Source organism: Phaseolus vulgaris, chromosome 7 (assembly GCF_000499845.2).
Source record: "Phaseolus vulgaris cultivar G19833 chromosome 7, P. vulgaris v2.0, whole genome shotgun sequence".
In the NCBI taxonomy this organism is placed as follows: Eukaryota; Viridiplantae; Streptophyta; class Magnoliopsida; order Fabales; family Fabaceae; genus Phaseolus; species Phaseolus vulgaris.
In genome coordinates this window covers 556,748-579,754 of record NC_023753.2, presented here as the reverse complement: position 1 = coordinate 579,754, position 23,007 = coordinate 556,748, and the positions used below count along the sequence as shown (strand labels likewise).

General features: G+C 33.0%; 3 protein-coding genes across 6 annotated transcripts; 1 reads left to right on the top strand and 2 right to left on the bottom strand.

The window, feature by feature from the left end:
- Positions 1-2,172: 2,172 nt before the first annotated feature.
- On the bottom strand, positions 2,173-5,721 carry LOC137828184 (nifU-like protein 4, mitochondrial). Its single transcript, XM_068634649.1, has 6 exons — positions 5,475-5,721; positions 5,244-5,405; positions 4,974-5,149; positions 4,210-4,313; positions 3,633-3,744; positions 2,173-2,911 (listed from the first exon to the last, which is right to left on the bottom strand). Exons 1-6 carry the CDS (start codon positions 5,656-5,658, stop codon positions 2,843-2,845), a joined length of 807 nt encoding a protein of 268 aa, XP_068490750.1. The 5' UTR covers positions 5,659-5,721; the 3' UTR covers positions 2,173-2,842.
- Positions 5,722-6,843: 1,122 nt separating this feature from the next.
- LOC137828628 (uncharacterized) lies at positions 6,844-12,708 on the bottom strand. Of its 3 annotated transcripts, none has more exons than XM_068635274.1 (4): positions 12,451-12,708; positions 11,576-11,830; positions 8,699-11,478; positions 6,844-8,607 (listed from the first exon to the last, which is right to left on the bottom strand). In XM_068635274.1, exons 2-4 carry the CDS (start codon positions 11,597-11,599, stop codon positions 7,248-7,250), a joined length of 4,164 nt encoding a protein of 1,387 aa, XP_068491375.1. In that variant the 5' UTR covers positions 11,600-11,830; positions 12,451-12,708; the 3' UTR covers positions 6,844-7,247. The 3 variants fall into 3 exon arrangements, with proteins under 3 accessions (XP_068491375.1, XP_068491376.1, XP_068491377.1); XM_068635275.1 differs by having other exon boundaries at positions 12,087-12,703; XM_068635276.1 differs by having other exon boundaries at positions 12,234-12,659.
- A 3,572-nt stretch (positions 12,709-16,280) lies between these two features.
- LOC137828626 (uncharacterized) lies at positions 16,281-22,931 on the top strand. 2 transcript variants are annotated; one of them, XM_068635273.1, is made up of 15 exons: positions 16,281-16,515; positions 16,606-16,703; positions 17,124-17,187; positions 17,292-17,402; positions 17,742-17,801; positions 18,105-18,212; positions 18,744-18,813; positions 19,043-19,083; positions 19,157-19,237; positions 19,879-19,914; positions 20,681-20,764; positions 20,891-21,024; positions 21,489-21,577; positions 21,841-21,989; positions 22,507-22,931. In XM_068635273.1, the coding sequence occupies exons 1-15, from the start codon at positions 16,417-16,419 to the stop codon at positions 22,651-22,653; spliced, it is 1,371 nt and encodes a 456-aa protein (XP_068491374.1). In that variant the 5' UTR covers positions 16,281-16,416; the 3' UTR covers positions 22,654-22,931. The 2 variants fall into 2 exon arrangements, 1 of the variants encoding a protein (XP_068491374.1); XR_011083925.1 differs by lacking the exon at positions 22,507-22,931 and having other exon boundaries at positions 21,454-21,577; positions 21,841-21,974.
- Positions 22,932-23,007: the final 76 nt, after the last annotated feature.

The window sequence follows — 23,007 nt, the reverse complement described above, 5'->3', positions numbered from 1 at the left end:
ATAGAAGTATATGAAATTGAATCTACCTAATCAAATAACTGAATTTGGTGTACTTTTTGAAACTTTGTAATAAGTCTAAATCTAAAAATTTACTTTTTTTTTACTTTAATCGTATAATATACATTAATATCTAGATTCAAAATTTTGAAAAAATAATGATGACAGATGAAATAATGTTATTGAACTTATTTGTCACAAAATTACTAACTTTAGTCAACTCCCTTTATCATGATTTGTATTGAAAGATAAATCAATTTATAATTAAATAAAAAATTATATTAAAAAATAAGTTTTGTGAAAAATATTATTAAAAATTGATTTAATGTTTAAACAAAATTAGGTTTTTAATGTTTTGTTTAGTCGTAGTTTTAATAAAAGAACCTAATTAAATTAGCATGTTAGGACCTTAGACTTATCTTTTTTTCTTTCCAGTATTTATTTATTCTTTTCTTTTCTTTTGGTCAATTTATATTTCTATCTTTCATTAATTTTTTCCACTCTTGGTGGAGAGGTCATAGGTGGAATGTTAAAGTTTACTATTAAATGACAAAGTGATTTTTAATTTTTTTTTGGAAGTGTTAGTTTTTCGCTGCGTGATCTGTTTGACTAATTCTATAGTTAGAGACTCTCCAATTTAATACTTGAGTGATAAATTAGAAAACATTAAAAAAAAAATTGATCTCCTTGTCTTTTTTTTGAACAACAATACCAAACTTAAGTAAAAATATATTAAAATTATAATTATGTATCAAAAATAATAATATACACTAAATAAAATTATTAAATAAAAAATAATTTTAGATATCAAAATAATTAATTATTTTATTGACTAAATTAAAAATCATTTCATAAATTAAAGTAATTTCTATCATTAATAAAATTTTATAAATTAATTTCTAAATTACTATTAGCTACCAAATCTTAACTACTAAAGAATTTCATAAATTTTATAATTCCAAAAATACCTTTATTTATTTTTAAATTTTTTGAAGTGTTTTCATATTTCAGTATCTTCTTAATAACATAATCCAGAAGCTAAAAAGTTTCTGGATTTTATAATGCAAAATGTATTTTTTTTAAAAATAATTATGAATTATTAATCCAAAATGTTATAAGAAGGACAAAAATGTAATTGAATAATTATTATTGGTATTCGCAAGAACCTACGTGGGTGCAGCAAGAAGCATCGTTGGTGGATAATCCCCACAAAATCAGTTTGGAGACCCAACCCATTAACATACATGCCATAGCACTCTAGTGTCACTACAACATAATGTACTTTAATATTGACTACTATAACAATATTAAATACAGATATACCTATATTATACTAATATTAGTATATAAAAATATTAAATTTTGTGAACACATTTTTTTTCATAATTCTATTTTTAGTTTCTTTATATTGGACAAATATTTTTTTATGACATAAGAAAAATGTAAATGCCGTGATTTCAACAGTAATAGCATGTAAATTTTTTTAAATAAATATATAATATAAATAATTTTATAGGGGTTAGATAATAGACATTATTCTTTTCATGTGTTAAAGTATAATCAAAATGTGTTTTATAATCTTTCAAGCTTTAATAATGATTTTTTTCTCAATAAATGTTTAAAATTTGAATAAACCTACGTTGTGTAGTTAAAAATTGAGGACCTAACAGTATTGTTGTTCACTATTTAGTTTTTTTTTTATATATTCGAAGACAATCACGTAAGAAAAGATCTATGCTATATATTTGTGTTTTAGCAAATTAACATTTTTTAGGGACTATTTTTCCATGAAAAGGTGTTGGATCAAGTTTATTTATCTACACTTATTTTTCCATAAAATTCACTTTGCACTTGATAACATACAATGTGTGGATTATGTTGTTACTCATGTAACAAAAATTACAGCAAGTACATTACGTAACATTTATCCATCATGTCTACCTCCAAAAAAACAAAAATACTCATTTAGCAACCCACTTTAATATTATACATAAATATTTTGAGTTCTCATGTGAGTGTTTTTTTATTTCATGAATGTCAAAATATAGCACATTATACTATCATTATTCAACAATTACCGAACAATGTAAATGGTATATCCCAATATTGGAATCAGCACCACTATCTGCTATTTCAAAGCACAAGACATTTGGCTTTTGAGCCTAACAGCTCGTATTGCTATCCACAAACCAAACCAAACTCATATTTGCATGATTGACACAATACAAAAGATAAGTTAGTTGAGTTAAATAACAAGAAATACCAAATCAGGCCATTGTGTAAGATGTAATGTAAAATAAGGGATAAAAAGTAGCACTTATGAAAAGTAGTGAAGTTTTAACTAGCATCAAGTGAGTTGTATGAGGACCAATGCAAGAATTCCAGCAACAGGCGATAAAACAACAACGTCCCATGCCTTTTACTCCTTCTCCTTGATATGCACACACACATATTCGAACACTATAAGGATGAAACAGAGGTGTGTCTGGAGACATGCAACGGGCAAACAATGCCTTGTACTATTCCAACAACCTCAACATAAAGGAATGACGAAGAATCATAGCTAAAAGGGCCAAAAAGAACATTGATACAGCACACCGTGTCTCTGTAATGACCTTGTGCATTGTGTTATTAATTACCTTCATCCTATGTCAGCAGCAAGATCCAACTAGCTTGGAACGATGATTTCATTCCTACTACACAATGTATCAGAACTTATTAAATATATATTTTTAATACACTCACTTTTTGTTTCCATACCGTACTGCCGTTGTACTTTGAAGTCTCAAATGCATGCATGACGAGACTAAATGCAGGTAGCCGAGCAAAAACAACAAAACTTCAACTACTTCATTTGTCCACTTAATGTTGCTTCATCATCCTGAGCATCCAGTTCTTGTTCCACACCCTTGACCTGTAAGCGCGGGAAGCAGCATTAAATAATGCTTTAAGAAAATATAGTATAAATGAATAATTCATATAAAATTGCAATCATTTTATTAACTCTCCTTGAAACGATAAATACTATAGTCAATGCATTACAAAATTCAATCTACGAAAATAAAACAAATAATATATATGTAACAAATTTGCACTGTCATTTGATCAACCGCTATGCATGATAAATTTATTGACTTGTATAATAACAGTCTTAAAAGTCAAATCAATGGTGATTCTTTTATTGATTGTTAGTGTAATTATTTTTACAGTGACTGTGGATATAGATTGAACTCAAAAAGGTACTTCACTCATAAATTATTGGTGAAATTTTGGATTAGCTAATCTTTGTAACAGGTAAGTGTAATCCATAGTCTACAGCTTAATACAGTAGTGGCAAAAGACAAAAGACAACTGACAATTCTAGTAGGGTGACTCAACGGACAAGGCTCCTAGTTGGTGGGATCAAATGAAATAAGGTTGATGTTGGCTTAAGTATACAATACAATTAGCAAATTTTACAAATTAATTTAATTAGCCCCTTAACTTTACCACTGTAAAATGGAAGTTGACTTGAGAATGTGCGTGGAGCATGCAAACCAATTCAATGCTAAAGGAAGATAAAGTTCAGCATCAGGTATAATAAAAATAATAAATACGTTATGCTCATCACAAAAAGATATTGCCAAATTTGTTACCTCAGGAACATAATGCATCAGCATATTTTCAATGCCTGATTTCAGAGTCACTGATGAACTTGGGCAACCACTGCATGCCCCTTGCATTTTAAGTTTTACTATTCCAGTATCTCTGGAGAAATCCACAACATAAAATACCAGTCAGTAAAAATATCAGTCAGATAATTGACCCAAATATTAACACTTAGTACAGTATAGTCAATAACGGCTATGTGGAGAATTCATGACAGTAGGTTAGTTTAGTTAAAACAATAGACATGGAATAATTATAAAAAAAGAGGGAAAAAAATAGAATGACCATTTTAGGTTAGGAGTAGGGATTGGGAGGGAAAGCCATCACAATGACTCAAGAATTTCCTGGGACTTGAGAAATATGTTTCTGTACTACCAATTTCCTTAGGATTCCTAAGAATTATGCAATAAAGTTAATCCTTTACCATCTGTTCTCCTATTTTCTACTCAAAAATTGTATCAAAAGTCAGTCTATAATATATTCACGCTCTTCCTCCTCAACATTTTCATTAAAGCGTTCCAACACCAAAAATAAAATAAAATAAAGAAGTTAAAAGGAACTTACGGGTCAAAACCTATATATACAATGTCCCCACCATCATCTTGCACTGCTGGCCGAATTCGTGTCTCTAGCAGTTCCTTGATCATCGCAACTGTTTCGGAATCATCCTGTATTGAAACATGTATAAATACCATTTAGTTCTGCCCTTCTCAAACTTCCGACATACTACTACATGATTAAGACAACGGCAAATCTAATACTCCAGGAAACTCAAACCATTGTACACTAAAATAACATGATTAGCTAAGATATTTGTTAAAGATCTCATCTTTACTAGCAATGTGACTAAAGTAGTGTATATAAGTTAAAGAGAACTCTCACACGAAAGTATTAACTTTTGATGCATTCCAAACCAGAATCTTAAAATCTAAAGATGATAAAGGAGATTTCTCCAATGATTGTTGTTGGACATACCAGTCCAGAATCAGATCATCCACATATGTCCATCCCTACAAATCGGACTCGAGATGTCCAATCCTTAATGAGAGGTGAATACTTGCTTTCAAGAACTAGCTTCCAGAGTTGAGTTAGGTCAAGAATCAAAATTCCAACACTTAACAGTGTGAACCGCACATAAAGAAAAGCCCAGATTATGATGAATTGAATAAGATTTTGGAGCAGTTTTTATAGGGATTTCGTTATTGTTCTCCCACGAGAATTAAACACCAGAGAAACTCTAATCCTGAGCGGTGACTGGTACAACAAATACCAATAAACTGCAACCAAATCAAGTCATAGTGACTCACGAATTATGGATAAATGCTTACTTGGTGAATGGCGGTGTCCATGGCGGCGGCAGCTTGAGAATCCAAAAAGAGAGGCTGGCCGGAAGAGTAGAAATCCATAATAGCGGCAAAGACTTCGGGTTTCAGGAATTCCCAGGCAGCGTCTTCCGATTTCGTAACGGTAACGAAATCGGATCCAAAGAAAACGCGAGTAACGCCTGCAAGGCAAAGAGGGAGGAAACAGATAGAATCTCAAACTAAACAGGAAAAAGAAAAAAAGAAAAAGTGAAAGAAGAAACGGAAGAGAGAGACCGTCGATTGCGAAGAGCGATTTAGCGAGAGGGGAATTCATGGCGGAACGAGGGTTGGGAAAGTCGGCGCTCCCAACCTGCATGATAGGTTTGTCGGGATAGAACATGAGAGAGGAGGGATTGGGCGTGGCCTGCGTTTGGATGAACATGCTCCTACGTTGCCCTGTGGGATGAGAAATCAAGAGCCATGGTATTGGAGAATCGAGGAAAATGGAAGAGGAAAAGCACGAACCGAGGGAGAATCGAAAGGGAGAAGAGGAGAAAGCATTGCGGCGAAACGCGGTGGTTGCGGTGGTTGCGCAGAGGCGGCGTGGGATAGAGAGGGCGGTGTTAGTATTGTTAGAGTTCGTGGGTGGTTGGAATGGAAAACGCAGTCGTATTGCCAATCGCCAAACACTTCTTCCACTGCCTCTCATCCTTCCTCTTTTCGTTCCCAATTCCAATGGATACACACTGCTTTCTAAGCCTCATTGAGGAGACTGGTAATAATTTAAATACACTTTTTTATTTAATAAAATATATTTTGATATGTCTTTTCAAGATAATTTTTTTTAATTTTTTAATACGGTCTTTTTAAGATAAAATTATAACAAAAAATCATAACAAAATTTTAAAGGAGATAATATTTCATATATATTTTAATTTGAGATTATAATAAAACTTTAAAGAGACATATTTTAGCAGACTTGGTCACAACATTAATATTAAATAAAAAATATGTTAAAGAAGAAATCTTGTTTTTCTAAATTTTTCAACCGTACTATAAATAGTTTCTTAATTTTCAACATATCAGAACATTAATATTAGATAAAAAAATAATTTAAAAACGAAATCTCGTTATTCTTAATTTTCAGCCGTCAATCAAATAGTCCACATAATTCACAAATAATGAGCCGGGTTATATTATTTTATTATTTTAGCTTTTTATTAGAATAAATAATCACTTTATTATTTTTATTGTTATATCATTTATTTACCAATCTACTAAAATCATCGTATTTGAAGTATTAATATTCAATAGTGTAATATTTTTTCCGTTAAAAGATACTAAAGGGATATATATATGAACTATCATTAACTTTCAAACAAAAGTTAAAATGGGTTTTGTTATCTTTACTTTTATTAAAATCATTCTTTAAATTTAGAGAATTCAAATTACTTTTGTTGTATTGGTTATAAAATCAATAGTTTCATTTATGAAGATTGAAGAAGACAAGGGAAAAATAGCTGTCGAATTGATTGTCGGGTTTCAGACGTACAGAAGAGTAATTATTGAAATTATTTACTTAGTTGAAAAAAATTGATAAATAAGAAAGTAGCATGGAACCTGCACTGTTTTTAACAAGTACTTGTTCTGGAGGGAAGAAAATAAGTGTTGGCGTTAATGAATAACATTTTGTGGTGGGTTGGTTCTCCCATTGACCACAGAATGAAGGTCGCTGTCAATAATTGATTGATTAACTTCATTTGATGTTATTTTTCTGCATTTAATATACCTTTTTTGTTCTGTTTTTAGTACTACTTCCATTAAGCATGCCTTGTTTGGCATCTTGATTTAGCAGAGACTGAGTAAACCTTGGTTGCTGGTGGGAACAGGAAAGTGAAAAGAACCAACCAATAACATCATTCCAGTAAGTAAATTATTAAAAACGAAAATGTATTTTGCTTGGCTCGCATGCACATTACCCTCTTCCTCCATCACTGAGCCACACTTAGGTCCAAACTAAAGTTTATTCCTTCAGCAACCCTTCATTTCAGAATTACTTCTTCTTCCCCTACAATAATATAATATCTTCAGGATGCACATGCATGCTTTTAGAACCACTGCTTCATTTCAATTCAAGAGGCTTAAAATCTAAAGCTAGGTAGTAAGGAAAAGGAGCATTAGTATTATTATAATCTAACTCTAATTCTGTAGGTGAAAAACCTGCAAATATAAATTCCATAGTAATCCTCCAACATCCCGCGGGAGGCTTATATACTATCGATGAGAAGATGGGGCAAGTCAAAATCTTTTCCTCTTCACCCGTGAAATATCATCAAAACTGTCATCACTCCAAACTTGTCCTCCTCCACCACCCCCACCACCACCATGTCTGAAATTCTCTTCCTGCTCATCCATATTTCTTGTTCTTCTGGGTGGCACATTTCCTGGTCTGCCCTTGATTCGCCTGTCAAAGTCCCTTTCCCTTATGTTGTTGCCTCCTCTTTCATGAAAATCTGAATCATCTGAACAGAATCTATAGTGCCTAGGTCCGTCTTCAGCATTAAGGTGAAAATTCTCACCAACGTTGTTATTGTAAGGAGGCCTGAAAGAGCGCACAGGTCCTCGTCTCTCACCAAACCTTCTTCTTTCGTCACCATTCCCTTCCCCACTGAGCTCAAGTAACCTACCAGAATGCATGGGAGCTCCAAAGTAGTCATCATCATTATCGGCACGGTCCCGGGGATCTACAACATCAAACCTCCGGTTCCTGATTAGAATTCGACCAGACCTTGGATGGCCATGGTCCCTAGCAGAATCAATGTCCCTCATATCATTAGAAGGTCTTGACATAAACGAGGGTGAGCCATGTCTCCTCACCACTCTCTCTGCAGGGAAAACAGGGCGATCAGGGGACCTCATTCTGTCCACCCTGTAAAATGGTGATCTTCTATGGGTTAGTTCCGGATGTCCACCAAAACCATCAGGGGATCTTCTTCTAGGAGACCTTCTTCTTGGAGATGACCATGGACCGGGTGAGCGACTCCTAGATCTTATGGGTGACTTGGAACGAATTCGAGGAAGTCCCCTTCTCGGCATGGAAGGAAAATTCCTACTCCCCCCCCTTGTAAACCGACCATCCATTCCCTCAAATGTCTGGGGCCGTGTGAACATTGCATCCATGTTATCCTCAGGCAAACCTCTCAAAAATTTATCGTTGTGCCTCACACCAACCATGTCTGAACCATCACCAATACATCTATTTGGGCTAATGTTTCTTGGATTTCTATGACCAATTTGGATGCCATCTCTTCCTCCTGGTGAACGCCTCCTTGGTGCTATATAAGACCCATCACTCAATGGCTTTCTGCCTAATCGACCATTCCCAACATATGAGCCATCGGGTGCAACATTGTTGTACTCCAGATCAGTATTTGCAAAAGCAGATGCATATTTAGGCCTCGGCCCACGGAACTGATTTGGACCATTATAAAACTCACCAGAAAATTCCCTGTCAGATTCCCATTCATTACGAACTGAGTCAAGACGACTATTGAGTCTTCCTCGACCACGCCCAAAATTCAACCTAGAGTTTCTAGGGGACATATCCTGATGTCTTTCTCTTGAAAATTTGTGAGGGCCATCAATGTAAACATCATCTCTGAAAACCAAAACAAGAATAAGACTTGAGGAAACGAAAACAAACTATAGATAAAGGAGAGATAAGTTATTTATACTACTAAAAGGTATACCTTCCTCTGTGTATTTTATCCCCATCAAGTGTGTCAAACAATACATCTCTTCCAGCTCGAGTTGATAGTTGTGATCTGCCTGAAATGGACCTAGTTTTACCAGGGGATGAAGAACTAGTAGCTCGAGACAGATCTATAATTCTACCTGGATTACCACCATTATTAACATCTTTGGATGCATCATTGGCATTTCCAGAGACTTCCATATTTGGCAACTCTAGATCAGTTTGTTTAATAGTGTCAGTTGTTTTGACAACCTCATCAGCGCAGTGCACATCAACCGCATTGCTTCCATCAGTAGCTTGATTCGAAAGTGATTCTGTCACCAGAGCTTCAGAGACATTTTTCCCTTCCAAAAGATCTAATGCTTTCATTTGCAAAACATTAACTGGTTTGTTGCCATGAGCAGCAATGTTGGACTTCTCGTCATCCAATGACTCTTGCAGACACACATTTTTGTCAACGACCTTACCAGACCTCTCGTGCATTTCAATGTCCATACCATCTTCACTATTTATTTCACTTTGAATTGCAGTCTTCTTGTCACTTTCCACTACCTGATATGGAGCAGTACAATCACCGCTCACCATTCCTTTCTCCATCTGCTTATTTACAAAGTTACTACAGTCAGGGTGCTCTACTTCTCTTACCTCACATATGGTGTCCTCTGCTATGGATGGATCCAGTGGTTCCCGAACCTCACCATCTTCATAATCATCATCTTCAACATATCGCTCAGTATCCACAGCAATAGTTACAGCATGATTTTCATCTGACTCGTAATCAGAACCATAAGAATCATCCTCCAACATATCACCTGATAGGGTTATCTTTTCTTCATCACTTGCACAGCCTTCACCGGAGCCCCTGGAAGCAGCCAGAGGCTCATTCATGAGTTTCAATCTGCATGCATCACGATCGGCAGCGTTTTTCTCCTCAGTACTAACAGAAGAAATTTTCGGACCAGGATTTTTCAGCTCAGAACCATTATCATCCACAGGCATAGCAACTGTTTCTATGGTAACCTGCTCAGCATTTAAACAAGCACCTTGACAAACTTTCTCCACATTGTCTCCATCCGTAGTACTACTATTTTCAATCTGGCTTACTATGTTTTCACTGGCTGATAACTCTGCTGTACACACAGGTTTCACTGGAGGACAAGGTGCCTCAGCAGAAATATGTGTTGTCTCAGGAAAAACAGACATCGCCAATGAAGGAGAAGAATCATCCAATCCTTGTTGTAATTCTTCTTTATCTAACTGTTCCGTTTTACTCTCTGCAGCACTGGATCTTTCCTGATTACCTGTGTGATCTTGTTCCTGTTTAACTGAGACAGCATCGGCTTTCATTAAATTGCTAACGTTGGACATCTTTGAAGATTTTACAACCAAAGGCTGAAAATGTTCTTGTTTAACAGTCACACTGTCTAATGAACCCGACGTAGAGGTATTAGCTTCTTTCAAATCCTTCTTCAAGTTCTCATCAAACGGTTCTGGTTTTACCAACCTAAAACTAGAACTATTTGCATCACCTGCGATTGAAGCCACACTAGATAAGCTTACATTGGTAATAGAACTACCAGAATTCAGTTTAACAGACAATTTAGAGGGCTCCTCGGTAAATTTCTGAAGAAAAGGAGAAAGAGATAGATTACTCGAGTCAACAAATCTAAATTCCGGTCCACACAATCCAGATGAAAAAGTGAAATCTTTTTTCTGTCTCTCTTCACACATTGGCTTTACAGATAGAAGATTTGTTGGTCGTGTCATTAACTGTTTTTCAACAACTGAATTTTCAGTAATTTTCAGCCCATCAACACATGTTTTAACCAAGCCCGCTTCAGTCCCAGATTCTTCCCATGCATCCATTGTAGTATTAAGATCCCAGTTTGCCCTGTTAGAATGAACAGGAGTCTTGTCCCTATCAGTTTTAGCATCGGTATTTAAACTGTGAGAACTGCAGTCTTCCTTGCTTAAAGATAATTCCAATGAGACAGATTCCGCTTTCTCTATTTTTAGGCGATTCTTCTCATTCTCCATGCTTTCAACAGCTTGAAAGTGGTGTTCCTCTAAGCTTAAAGATAAACTAGTACTTCCTGAAACTAAAGGACTCTCTTTTCTACAAATATCTTTGACATTTTGCTTGCTCACTTCAGCTCCAATGCTAAGAGCAAGACCTTCCTTTGCAGCCAATAAGAGTTCAGGATTGCCCTTGATAATTTGGTGTTCCAATTTTTTATTGCTGTCTTCATCGAGTATCACCTTCTCTTTGCTATCCATGACATCCAAAGTACACGATTGAGTACGAAGGTTTGGTTCCTCAAGTTTAGGTATAAGGAAGCAAGAGTTGCTTTGCCCCGTGTTAACATTGGTAACATCAGTACTTGCTTTCTTATCTTCAAGCGCTGGGATTCCATTAGCATCAGATAAACTAGAAGAACTAGTAGAAAGAGTTGAACCCGGTGATGTGCTTGAATGTTCCTTCCGCAAGGCATCGCTTTCTTCTGAACGTGAAGCTTCAAAAGAGGATGAAGAAGGCTGAATAAATGGAAACCTTCTTTTCTTGATTGGTGCGCCTGCAATACTGGCATTTGTTAAAGTTGATCCTTGAGAAGTGCTTGAATTTTCTTTACGTTGTAACTCAGTTTCTTCAGAGAGAGAACATGGTTCCTCGGACACAGGTGAGGAAGAAGGCTGAAACGAGGGGAATCTCCTTTTCTTGATAGGCACACCTGCAATTAAACCACTAAATTGCCCAGCATAGGACTTTACCCCGGTCTGTCAATAGAAGATCAAGTAATCAATATCCAAAAAAGAACAAATTGGCATGGTTCTCTAATCGTAGTTAGCTGTAAATCAGAAAGGAAATAAACACCTCTTCATGTCCTGAAACAGGCATGACTCCAAAGTAGTCTTCTAACAAGCTCACAAGTCAAAAACCCTTCTTTTAAACTTCAGATATTACGATTAAATAGCAAATCCTCAACAAAATTATTGAAGCAGGCTAAAAAATCTCGCACTGAATTAACCATTGGGGGGCATATCTATCTCTAAAAAGCTTCTCCTTTCCAAGTAAAACAACCCTAGCCTTACTCTCACTTCCAAGGCAAAGACAAAGAAGTACTTCAACCTGCAAAACACACAAGATCATAAACTCCCTTGAACAGATTATTGGTTGACGATAAAAGTCAAAAACAATTTAACAAAATGCCCGTGTGCGTGCGCAAATTTAATTAACCCTCTGGTCAACCAAATCCCCTCTTAGATCCAAAACTAACTGCCCCACATAATCATAACAAACAAACTCCACCCCAGTCTCTATAAACACTTCGAAATCACCTCAAACCCCAGACAACAAGCAGAAAACACAAATCCAAGCAAATTACCACGAACAGATCCACCCCAAAACGACCAACAAGGCCAAAATTCACCACAACAGAGTCAATCAAACGAGGAAAACATCCACTTGAGTTCATCAAATCAAGCAGAACCCAAGGAAGAGCCCCTTTCAACTGCAAAATTAGAATAACAACCTTGAACCGAGAGAACCCGTGAAACGAAGGAAAGGGATCTCAGAATCAAGTGGCGTGGAATCAGATCTACCCCAAGTAATAAAGTACAGAGCACGGCATCACGGCGAGAAAAAAAACACAACCAGACTCACAGGGCACGGACAAATCAAAGAGGGGCAAATAAAAAAGGCAGATCTTGACGAAGAAAGCGAAGAAGGTGATAAAGACGAAGAGATACCTGAACCCGATTGGTTGTGGGTTGAGAAAGGGGTAAAGAAAACAAAGGGGTTTGGTTTGATATGGGTTGAGGTCAAGCTCTGCAACTTCCACGACACAACAACCGAAGTGGGAAACCAATAAGGAACGAGCCGAAAAAGAGATAAAAAGGAATCTCTTTCTCTCTCTCTATCTCTAATCTCTATCTTTCTTCTGTGTGTATCTATCAAGAGAGAAAAAATTAGGGTTTGCGTTTTTATGCTGATTTTATTGACTTTCTGAAAAGGGGTGCTTATCTTCGTTTCTATATATTCTATTCCACCGACGTGACGCATCAACTAACCTATCGCCATGTGTAATCTTCTTCCACGTGGCTCCTTCTCCTCTGTTGATCTTCTATCTTTTTCTCTCGTCCCTCCGATTTAAAGTGATGACTTTTGGTGCGGTTCTTTCCCACTCGCAACTGGACCTTCCTGTCTCCTTCCTTCAATCTTTAACCTAATTTCCTTATCACTTTGTTTATTTCAATCATTCAATGGACCAAGAATAAAGTATAGTGCAAGTTGTCCAATATAATAATTTATATAAAAAAAATAAATAGTTCAAATCTCCATCCAATTTTTTAAATTAATTACTGTATCATTCCATCTACTATATATTTTTATATAATTAAACTTTTTCCTTGTTAAAATATTTATATCAATAAATGTTTAATTTATTTCATCATTACAATTTAATTTTTTTTTAATATATTTATCTATGATTATATTATATATCAAAGGTGACACCGTGAGAATTTTGAATGCTTAAAAAACGATTAATTTTTGACCGTATAAGTTATTCCATTCATAAAAAGAATATTAAATTAAAATCTTCGTAAATTCTTTTTAAGAATTATAGGATAAATGATCTCTAATTAAAATAAATAAAAACTGTAATTTATAGAATTTTTATATATATTTGCGTGTATATTATATTTATTTCATAAAATATAGAAGTATATTATTGAAAATAATTCTATGGGAATTTTACTATAAAAGATAAAACTTATCTTTTAAATATTTAATAAAAATTATATATTTACTATTTAAGAGAAAGTATATGATTATTTGTATATTCATCTATATATTCCTTATTTTTTGTAGGTTTTATGTGGCAATTTTGTGCATTTTGTGGCTTTTTGGTTAAAAGAGGAAGGTAAATGATATATCTAGATAATTTAGTAAACATGAGACATCTTTTTAATTATACGATTAATAGAATATTAGATATAAAATATGATTGAACAAACTTCTTTATAGATTTATTATAAGAAAAAAAAAATATTTTCCTATAAATTAAAATTATGCATAAATAAAATTGTAGGAGTTTTTTTAAGTATATATTTTTTCTATTTTTACCTTTTAGGATATAACTTAGGATGAAAGTCACCTTAAAATACTTAGGATGAAATTTTTTCTTATATGTAGTTTGATTTTTATTTTCTTTTAATAAAGTATTTGAAATTATGTAATGACAACTTTAATACGAATTCATTAAGCAAAGTATAATTAACTCAACAAATTTAATTTTTATCGGAACATTCAACAATCAATATAAATTATATCACTAAATCAATTTTAAATAAGTTGTTAAGATTCTCACACAGCACAAGTAACTAACTTATCAAATTTCACATTTTTAATTCTACTCAATATTCATCTAATTTATGGTTACACCACTCCCATATAATATGAAAAAAAAAAACACATGTAACATTTTTTTACCAACATCTTAAATAGTGTATAATATATACTTTTTTTCTGTTAAAAAATATATTTCTAGAGAAATCTCAAACAAACTCACCCAATAACTATTAATTGATAATCATTGAGATTGTGATTGATTATAATTATTGTTGCTTATAAAAAATACTGTGTTTTGTTGTATAAATGTGAAACGAAGAAAATATATTTATTGTGTATTGTTTAATTCTAAAAGAAAATATCAAAATAATACTTTTTAAGAATGACATTTCAAGTTTTTCACTTAAACATATTTATAGAAAAAATAATATGTTGCCATTTTAAGTTTAAATAAATTACAAACAAATACCTCAATACTCTTCAGAATGATTATACAAAACGAATTAAATATCATAAATATCATAGTTAAAATAATACATTATTTTTTATTTCTAATTGTATAAATACTTTTTCACCAACCAGTCATAATTCTATTATTCCCAAAATTCACTATTTCAATAACTTGTGGATTTTTTAAGTTTGACAATTATTTATACTTCTAATGCAATTTTTCCATTCACCTTTTGCAAAATTGTATAGTTTTAAAATTCCAAATATATTTTCTTGACTAATCTCTAACACTTCTCATTTAAAATAGGAATACTTACAACTTGATGTAGATTCTCTACCATATTATATAATTTGATTTATAAATTAAATTTTAAATTTGATGTTAACTTCTAGTTTGTACATTTCATTTGGGGTTGTCTATCAGATTTGTACAACTCGATTTATTAAATTAAATTCACAAACTGAATTGTACAATTCGATAAACAATCTCAAATTTGATGTTGCCTTCTTATATGTACAATTTAATATTCATATTTTAAAGAGGAGGTGTTAGATCTGGACTTTGGACATTATAGGCAAATTTTCTCGGTGTCTCCATTGATTTTTCATACACCTTCATGTAATTTTAAAATTCTAAATAAATCCCTTAGAACAATTCATAACACCTTCCCTTTGAAACATAATACTAGATTGTATAAACCGGATACTAACACTAAATTTAGGATTGCCCACCTAGTTGTACAATCCAATGTGACAAGCAACCCCAAATTTAATGTTAGATTCCGATTTTTACAATCCGGTTTTAATTTAGTATTAGCTTGTTGTCTTTAGGTTTCTTCTCCCTTTTCTTATTTTTTTAACTTTATTTATATAAAGTTTTATTATCTCTTTCTTTACTCATGCAAAAACATTGAGACTCTTTCATTAGGGAAAGAGAAGAAAATCTTCTCTGCCATTGAAGTTACATTTACATTTATACAATCCGATATTTACATTTTAAAAAAAATGTTACATATTTTTCAGGGGTATATTTTAAATTTTAAAATTACACATAGGTATGAAGTTACATGTACAACAAGACATTATATATTTCTTATAAGATAAAGACAATAATATTAATTTTTTTTAAAGGTTGTTTCACCAACTAAAATTTGATTAATAAGGAAGATAGTAATATTATATGATACTAAAAAATTGAATTAATTTTTTTCAAAAAAATAATTTATTCAATTTTATTTTTTATATTATGAATATTTATGGTCTTCACATGAAGTTTTGGATGCTTCACTCACTTGTTAATATAAAAAAATGTTTTCTAATTAAACTTTTTAATTATAAATATCTATATTATAGTTGGAACAAAAAACTTGTTATTAATTTCCATGTTTCAACAATTTTATACAATATTTTTTTTCAAGACCACTCCTAAGAAATAATATTTTAATTTCAAACAATTAAATTATACTTATGGTACAATTCTCACTATACTATACTTATGGTACAATTCTCACTATACTTATGTTACTTTATTTTGTCTAAACTTTCTTCTCAATTTACTAATCCAAACAAAAACATTAATCTCATAGTCTTAAACTATTGTCACAAAAACATTAATCACATTGTCTTAAACTATTGCTACAAAAACATTAATCACAGTCTTAAACTATTGCTATGTATAATTGTAGGAGATGTAATGAAAATGATTAGAACACAACTTTTAATTTTTAAGAATAAACGTGAGAATAATAGAATCAATGCACTATAAAATTCACGGAGCGAATTTAGGTTTCTTTTTCTTTTTTCTTCAGTGTTTTGAGTGCATTGCATTTGCAGCAGAGTGAGTGAACTCGAAAGAGTGCACCGAGTAAACGACGTCGTATGGTGTCGACACCACACGCGTTCGAAGTTCACCAATGCCGTTTCGAGCTCGCACTGCAACTGCAAGCTTGCGGTGGTCTCTTCATTCTCTTCACCTTGGCTTCTGTTCTCTGGCTCTGTCAAAACCTCACCAGGTTCGCTTCAAATTCCTCTCTCTCTCTCAGTTAAATTGATAAATCATATTCGTGTTTTTCTCAATCCTTTTCGCCTCGCCCAAACCCTAGTTTTCTGCCAATTGCCTCGAGTTTTTGCCATGGTTGGAGCGGAAAGCTGCTTCTGCAGTTTCCTCCTCGCTTTTCATCGGGAAATCTTCGTATGGAAGGTTCGTCTTTCTCTTTCAATCCTACAATATTATTGCTGTGAAATTCAAATGATATTGGAAATTAATTTGGGGTCAATTTTTATTAGATGATAAATATGGTTTGATATAATATTTTAACATATTAGTTTTATATAGAGAGAAAAAAAGACAATGATATATTTCATTAATCTAAATTATTCCACACTTACATTATCTGAGTGTTATATTTATTTAGCATATAAATAAATAAAAAATAAAAAAAACTGATCCTGATAAAACAATTACAACTTATAAGGATTACAACTAAAAATCTAAAATATTATATTATCTAATAATAAGATTCTTCACAACTGAAAATGGAATGGAATGCTGAAACATGTATTTTGGTATATTATAATTTATTATCATATTTGTTGACTCGCTTGGCATCTTCCTTGATAGGTCTCTGTTTGCTTCCAAGACAATACAAACTGGAGATTGCATTTTAAAGGTTCCTTACAGAGTGGTATGCTTCGCATTCTAAGTTGTGCTCGAATGTTATGTTATGGCACTACTTAACATGTCGCAATGAATGCTTGCTATTGACGGTATTCATGATTGGTTTTGCAGCAAATAACTGCTGATAATCTCCCTCCTGAAATCAAATCTTTGATCGGTGAGCAAGTTGGAGATATTGCGAAACTTGCTATTGTTATTCTCACTGAGAAGAAATTGGGTCAGGTAATGTTATGAGTTTGCTCTGATGATGATTTTCATCTGAATTTTAGGAGCTTTTGAGCTCAAATTTTATAAAACAAAATGTAATTTTGTGTAGCTATATTTAGCTTAGAGTTTTTTTAATTTAACAAGAAATGCATCAAGACAAAGGGTAAAAGAAAACTACAGCGATAGGGCTGTATAAGAAATTCTCCTGAACAAAAGTATGAAACTGAAAAAAATGTATTAAAGAGAAAATCTATAGAACCCAGTCACCCGATACCTTGACGTATATTCTTTGAGACTTGTGTCACGTTTAGCTTAGAGTAAACTAAATCTATAATATCTTTGTCTGAATGATAGGGCTCTGAATGGTATCCTTATATCAGCTGTCTTCCACAGCTAAGGGAGCTGCACAATACGGCAAGTTTTTGTTCTTTTTCTTACTTGTATTATTGTATAGTGTTTAGTAGTGTTTTTTCCTGACAAAAATGTTCTTCCAATGTATGGTATTTCTATAGAATCCATTTCTCTTTTCTGTAATTAATGGCCACTTTGCCCATGTACCAATTTTAGGCTCTGAAATAGGTCATACTATTCTTTTGATTCCATAATTATTCTTTTGAAATAATTAATGGCCACTTTGTATACAGTTTTTGGACTTCGAGAATAATCATGAAGACCTTTACTGTGGGTTGATTTTTGAACTTTTTTGTTTCCATCCAGGTATTTTGGAATGAAAGTGAGCTGGACATGATTCGTCCAAGTTCAGTTTATCAGGAAACTATTGACCATAGGTCTCAAATTGAAAAGGACTTTTTGACAATCAAGCGTGTAAGTACTTTTCATCATTATCTACTTTTAAATGTTCAAGTTGTTTCTCAATCTATTATTGTTGAAATTTTTAGCTATCATATATGCAACACTAGGTTTCTGCCAAGTGTAGGGATTAAAACATATTTTTACCTAGGTTAGTATGTACTTTCATTTTTAATTTTAATTATGCAGTTGACTCCAGTTTTTTTATTATCTATCTTGGAATAAAGCAAAACATATTTTGCTTTTTAGGAAATATTATAGGACAAGAAACCTTGTTACAAAATAGAGGGCAATTAAAATCCCAAAAACTATACAGAAGAATGTTAGCTTCTTTTGGTGTATGTGAAGTCATGAGATGATGAAATGAGTACCTTTATTTATCAATAGAAACTCAGAAGGTTTTATTTGTTAGAATGAAGAAATTTATTGTTTAATTTACAATGCAATAGGTATTTGGGTCAAAGTATTATCCTCATATGAGTGGCTAAATAAACTAAGTTGTCTATTTTAAAGACTGATTATATTAAATTTATCCTCCTAATTCAGGTTTTTGAATCTGTCCATATAAGTTTTGAAGATTTTACTTTCAAGGACTTCATGCATGCATGCACACTAGGTAAAGCAAACACTTGAAAAGTTTGTGCTTTCATTGTATGTTCACATTATAGGGTACATTATAGGGTACATTAATGTAGCTGATAGTCTTTTGATCTTTTATGATTTGCCTGATCTTTTACTCAGACTAAATTTTGAAAGGGGTTGATAAACCTCGTTTATTATTATGTTGTTTTGAATATGAAACCCATTCTGAGTTCTATTTGATCACTTTAATGTTGAATTACCAGTTGGTTCTCGAGCATGGGGAAGCACAAAGGGTTTAGCTCTGGTATTGCTACTGTATGAAGACTTCTCTTATATTTTATGCTTGGTACATAATTAGTTTTTTAATATTTTTATAGATTCCATTTGCAGATTTCTTAAACCATGATGGAGTTTCAGAAGCAATTGTAATGAGTGATGATGACAAACAATGCTCAGAAGTTTGATCTCTCTCTCTCTCTCTCTTGCACATACACATTCCTGTCTTGTATCTAATCGATCATTGGTCATTGGAGCCTGATTAAAATGGTTATTAAACAGTTCAACCCCCTCCTCTCAAAAACATGAAAGTCAATTTTCATTTTTATGGTCCTGGGCAATAATTATTTTGTTTTCGTGTCGTATCTCTCACATGTTATGCTCAATTATTCTGGTTATACATTTCCAGATCATACAGTAAAAGTTTATCCTAAAGGAGGAAAAAGATTGAAGGGATACACAAATAATATGAAGAGAGTAGGGGAATGATAATGAACTTAGTTATGATAAGAAGCACAAAACTAAGAGGAGATGGTAAGAGGAAGTGTGTGAATGATGAATCGTCTCTCAGTTAATTTTTCTTTTGATTTCCACTCTTTGTTCTATTATGATATGATATGGGGTGATATTACTTACCATACAAATCTTTAAGAGTAACAAAAAAAATAAAAAAATACAAAGCATGAAATAATAATCAGGTCCAGTATTTGAGTAGCACAAGCCTGCTGCAATAAGACTCTTTTGCCTAATCAAATAAGAAACAATTACACACACTCAAACTTATGTACTTGAAATTTTAATTTAATATTGCAATTATGTGCAGATTATTGCTGATCGTGACTATGCCCCTGATGAACAGGTCATTTACTATTGTGCTAACAATTTATATTATAAAGTTGGTGCATAATTTTCTGTATTTTGAGAGCTGGAATTTATACAAAAAATTTAGGTTTCGTCTTTTCCCGTCTTTTACGCAATGGAATTAATCAGTGACATCATTCCTGAAAAGTTTACCTTTGACTCTTTTTTTGGTTCCTTGATTGATTAAACAAGCATTACCTAGTTTGCTCTATAACATTTGAGAAAAGAGATAGAAAATATTTTGAAAAATGATTTTATTATCTTAGTAAAAGGGTTACAGACCATACATACACATGTGCACATGTAGTAGATAGATAGATAAAGATAGATTTACAAAATGCGTATATGAACTACTATACATTAACATTCCCCTCTCAAATTGGATGTTATGAATTATAAGCCCCAATATTTTTAAAAATAAACTCAATTTGTGTTCACTCCCCCCTCCCTCCTTGTTGCACATACCTGGAAACAAACATAGTATAAGATATTTGTGAAAATGTCAGATTGTGTTACTAGTAACCATTCAACTAGGTAGAACTTTTTCTCTAATAAAGTAACCATCCACTTTAATATGTTTGATTTTCTCATAAAAAAATGGATTGAAGTAATATGAATGGTGGCCTTACTATCACAAATAACTTCATTTGTGAGACTTCAGTCAATTTTAGTTAATGTATAGATTGCTTGAATTTAATGAGGTATATTGGTTCTCAGTTATAAAAAATTTCACATGGGTTTAGAGGTTTTCTTATTGGTTTTAGGTCCTAATAAGATATGGAAAGTTTTCAAATGCTACTCTAGTGCTGGACTTTGGTTTTACAGTTCCATACAACATTTACGATCAGGTATATCCTTGCAATTGAATTTCCATAGAATGTCAGCTGATATATTTTTTTGGGTCCTCTGGCTTGTTGCTTTACTATTTTATGATTGTATCAGCTATCCTGATTGATAATGGTAACTATTCCCAGGTTAAGATCCAGTTTGATGTACCTAAGCACGATCCTTTGCATGACATGAAGTTGGAGCTCTTGCATCGAAACATTGTACCTCATCCTAAAGATATGAAGGACTTGACATATCCTCTGAATACCTTCAGTATCAAGTTTGTACTGATTCCTAATTTGTTCGTCTTGCAGAATCATTTAGATAATATAGTCCAATTTTTGTATGCTGATTCTTGGTATTTGGTTCTTTTGACCAACATAATAGAATGATTTTGCTTTATGAATCCAAATTGCCCTTGTTACTCATGAATGCAGTGCTTACTTTCAGCAAAGCAAAGTAATGGATATCCCCGTCTATATATCTTCAATGGTTAATTTGCAATATTATTTTGATCCATTTTTCATGTTTCACTTTCTGAGTCACGGCACTGTCACCTGTACCCATTTTGAGTTTTCATGTGTCTCAGCTGCATGAAATGTGCATACAAACAGTTGAACCCTTTTCCATATTTTTATTTTCCTTTTGATAATGTAGGACTTCCTGGTATGGTTTTACTCTAAAATTTTGCTGATAATATACTTGCTAGTATTTGGCTATCTGATAGAAGCTGTGATCACATAGGGAGGTGAAGTCAGATAGAGGAAAAGGGAAGGGTCTTCCACAGTCACTTCGTGCGCTTGCTCGTGTTCTTTCTTGTACCACATCTCAGGGTGCGCATAAACTCTTGTTTGTTTAGTTCTATTGATGCAATAATGCGTATAATTCTTCCCACCCAAAAAATGTCTCACTTGTTAAATAAGCTATGCATAAAACAGTATTCACTTTGAATTTTAACCAAAGAACACATCTCAGTGTGCACATAAATCACATTTATTTAGTTTTATTAATGCAATAATGGTTACAATTCTTCTCACAAAAGAACTGATATACTAACAGTAACCACTTTGGAATTTATGCTTATGAAAAAAATCAGAACTTGACGATTTGGTCGAGGAAGCTGCTCAAAATGATGGAAGGCTAGCTAGGCGCCCTTTAAAGGATATCACCAAAGAGATACAAGCACACTTGATGTTGTTATCGGTATTCATCCAATTAATTGAGGAGCGCAATGGGACTATTACGGTAAAATTTTAGGACTTCATCTAAATATATATCTATATGATTGGTTTTAATATCCAAACATGTGGTTACCGAATCAGTAGCAAGTTGAGAGAAAATTGCATTTGGGTGGGCCTGGGCCATTTGATCACATTTGGTATTTGGCTAATTCTTCCTACACCAGATCAATTGTGATCTGCACCCATCATTTTTTTTAAAACCCCAAATTGTCCTTGTCATGTTTTCGAGATTTTCACATCCGGAATGAAAAAAAAGCTTCTGGATTTTAACATCCGGAAGACATTCCTGTGTTATGGATGGTCATAATTGGTCTGGTGCAGGTTATGTGCAGCGTTAGGTGCAGGTCAGAATTGGTCCGGTTCAGGGAAAATTAGCCTTGGTATTTTGAGATTGTTAAACTAATCAAAATATAAAAGTGTATTAAAATGCTTGCTTCATTTTCCATTTTTTTTCCAATTCATTCAAAGATCTTACTGTTCTTAGCGTTGATATAGTCTTTTTTTTTCATGCTGTTGTGCAGTCACTGGGTTCTTGCCATTGCCCTCCCTTCTGTGAAAGTCTTTTTGTTAGAAGAGTAATGGCTCAAGATCTCCTATTCGGTGAGCTTCGCATTCTCAAATCTGCTTCTGCCTGGCTGGAGAACTACTGTTTCTCCTTGACTTGTTGATGGTCATTAGTCACTTGCTGAAGCACCAAAGAAAGTGCATGTAACATTTGAAAGTAGGTTATCTTATGGTTGCCATTTTCTTTTTAAATAGCATGCATCTCTTAAAATCAGGGTAATTAATGAACCATTAATTGATTCTTGAATGAAATGAATGAAGTTAAGAATGATGATTATTTAAATCATTAGTCTATTTTTTTGTGTGTAAACAGTAAGATACTATATGAATATACTTATGTTTAATTAAGTTTAAAGTAATTCATAAATTTGGATATTTTAATTAGTGATATTGATTTTTTTTGTCTATTAAGTATTTAAAAAATTTATATTTTTTAATTAAGTTTCCTTCATTTAATT

What these genes read in the sequence shown, in the direction of transcription:
- LOC137828184 (XM_068634649.1), bottom strand. Translation starts at nt 5,658, where the DNA reads ATGAGAGGCAGTGGAAGAAGTGTTTGGCGATTGGCAATACGACTGCGT. An exon ending in TGGACACCGCCATTCACCAA is followed by an intron (nt 4,314 to 4,973) that starts GTAAGCATTTAT and finishes GTTTCAATACAG; the next exon opens with GATGATTCCGAAACAGTTGC. An exon ending in TGATGCATTATGTTCCTGAG is followed by an intron (nt 2,912 to 3,632) that starts GTAACAAATTTG and finishes CCGCGCTTACAG; the next exon opens with GTCAAGGGTGTGGAACAAGA.
- LOC137828628 (XM_068635274.1), bottom strand. Translation starts at nt 11,599, where the DNA reads ATGCCTGTTTCAGGACATGAAGAG. An exon ending in CTGTTTCAGGACATGAAGAG is followed by an intron (nt 11,479 to 11,575) that starts GTGTTTATTTCC and finishes TTCTATTGACAG; the next exon opens with ACCGGGGTAAAGTCCTATGC. An exon ending in GATAAAATACACAGAGGAAG is followed by an intron (nt 8,608 to 8,698) that starts GTATACCTTTTA and finishes TTTGGTTTTCAG; the next exon opens with AGATGATGTTTACATTGATG.
- LOC137828626 (XM_068635273.1), top strand. Translation starts at nt 16,417, where the DNA reads ATGCCGTTTCGAGCTCGCACTGCAACTGCAAGCTTGCGGTGGTCTCTT. An exon ending in CATGCATGCATGCACACTAG is followed by an intron (nt 18,814 to 19,042) that starts GTAAAGCAAACA and finishes TTGAATTACCAG; the next exon opens with TTGGTTCTCGAGCATGGGGA. An exon ending in CTGAATACCTTCAGTATCAA is followed by an intron (nt 21,025 to 21,488) that starts GTTTGTACTGAT and finishes GTGATCACATAG; the next exon opens with GGAGGTGAAGTCAGATAGAG.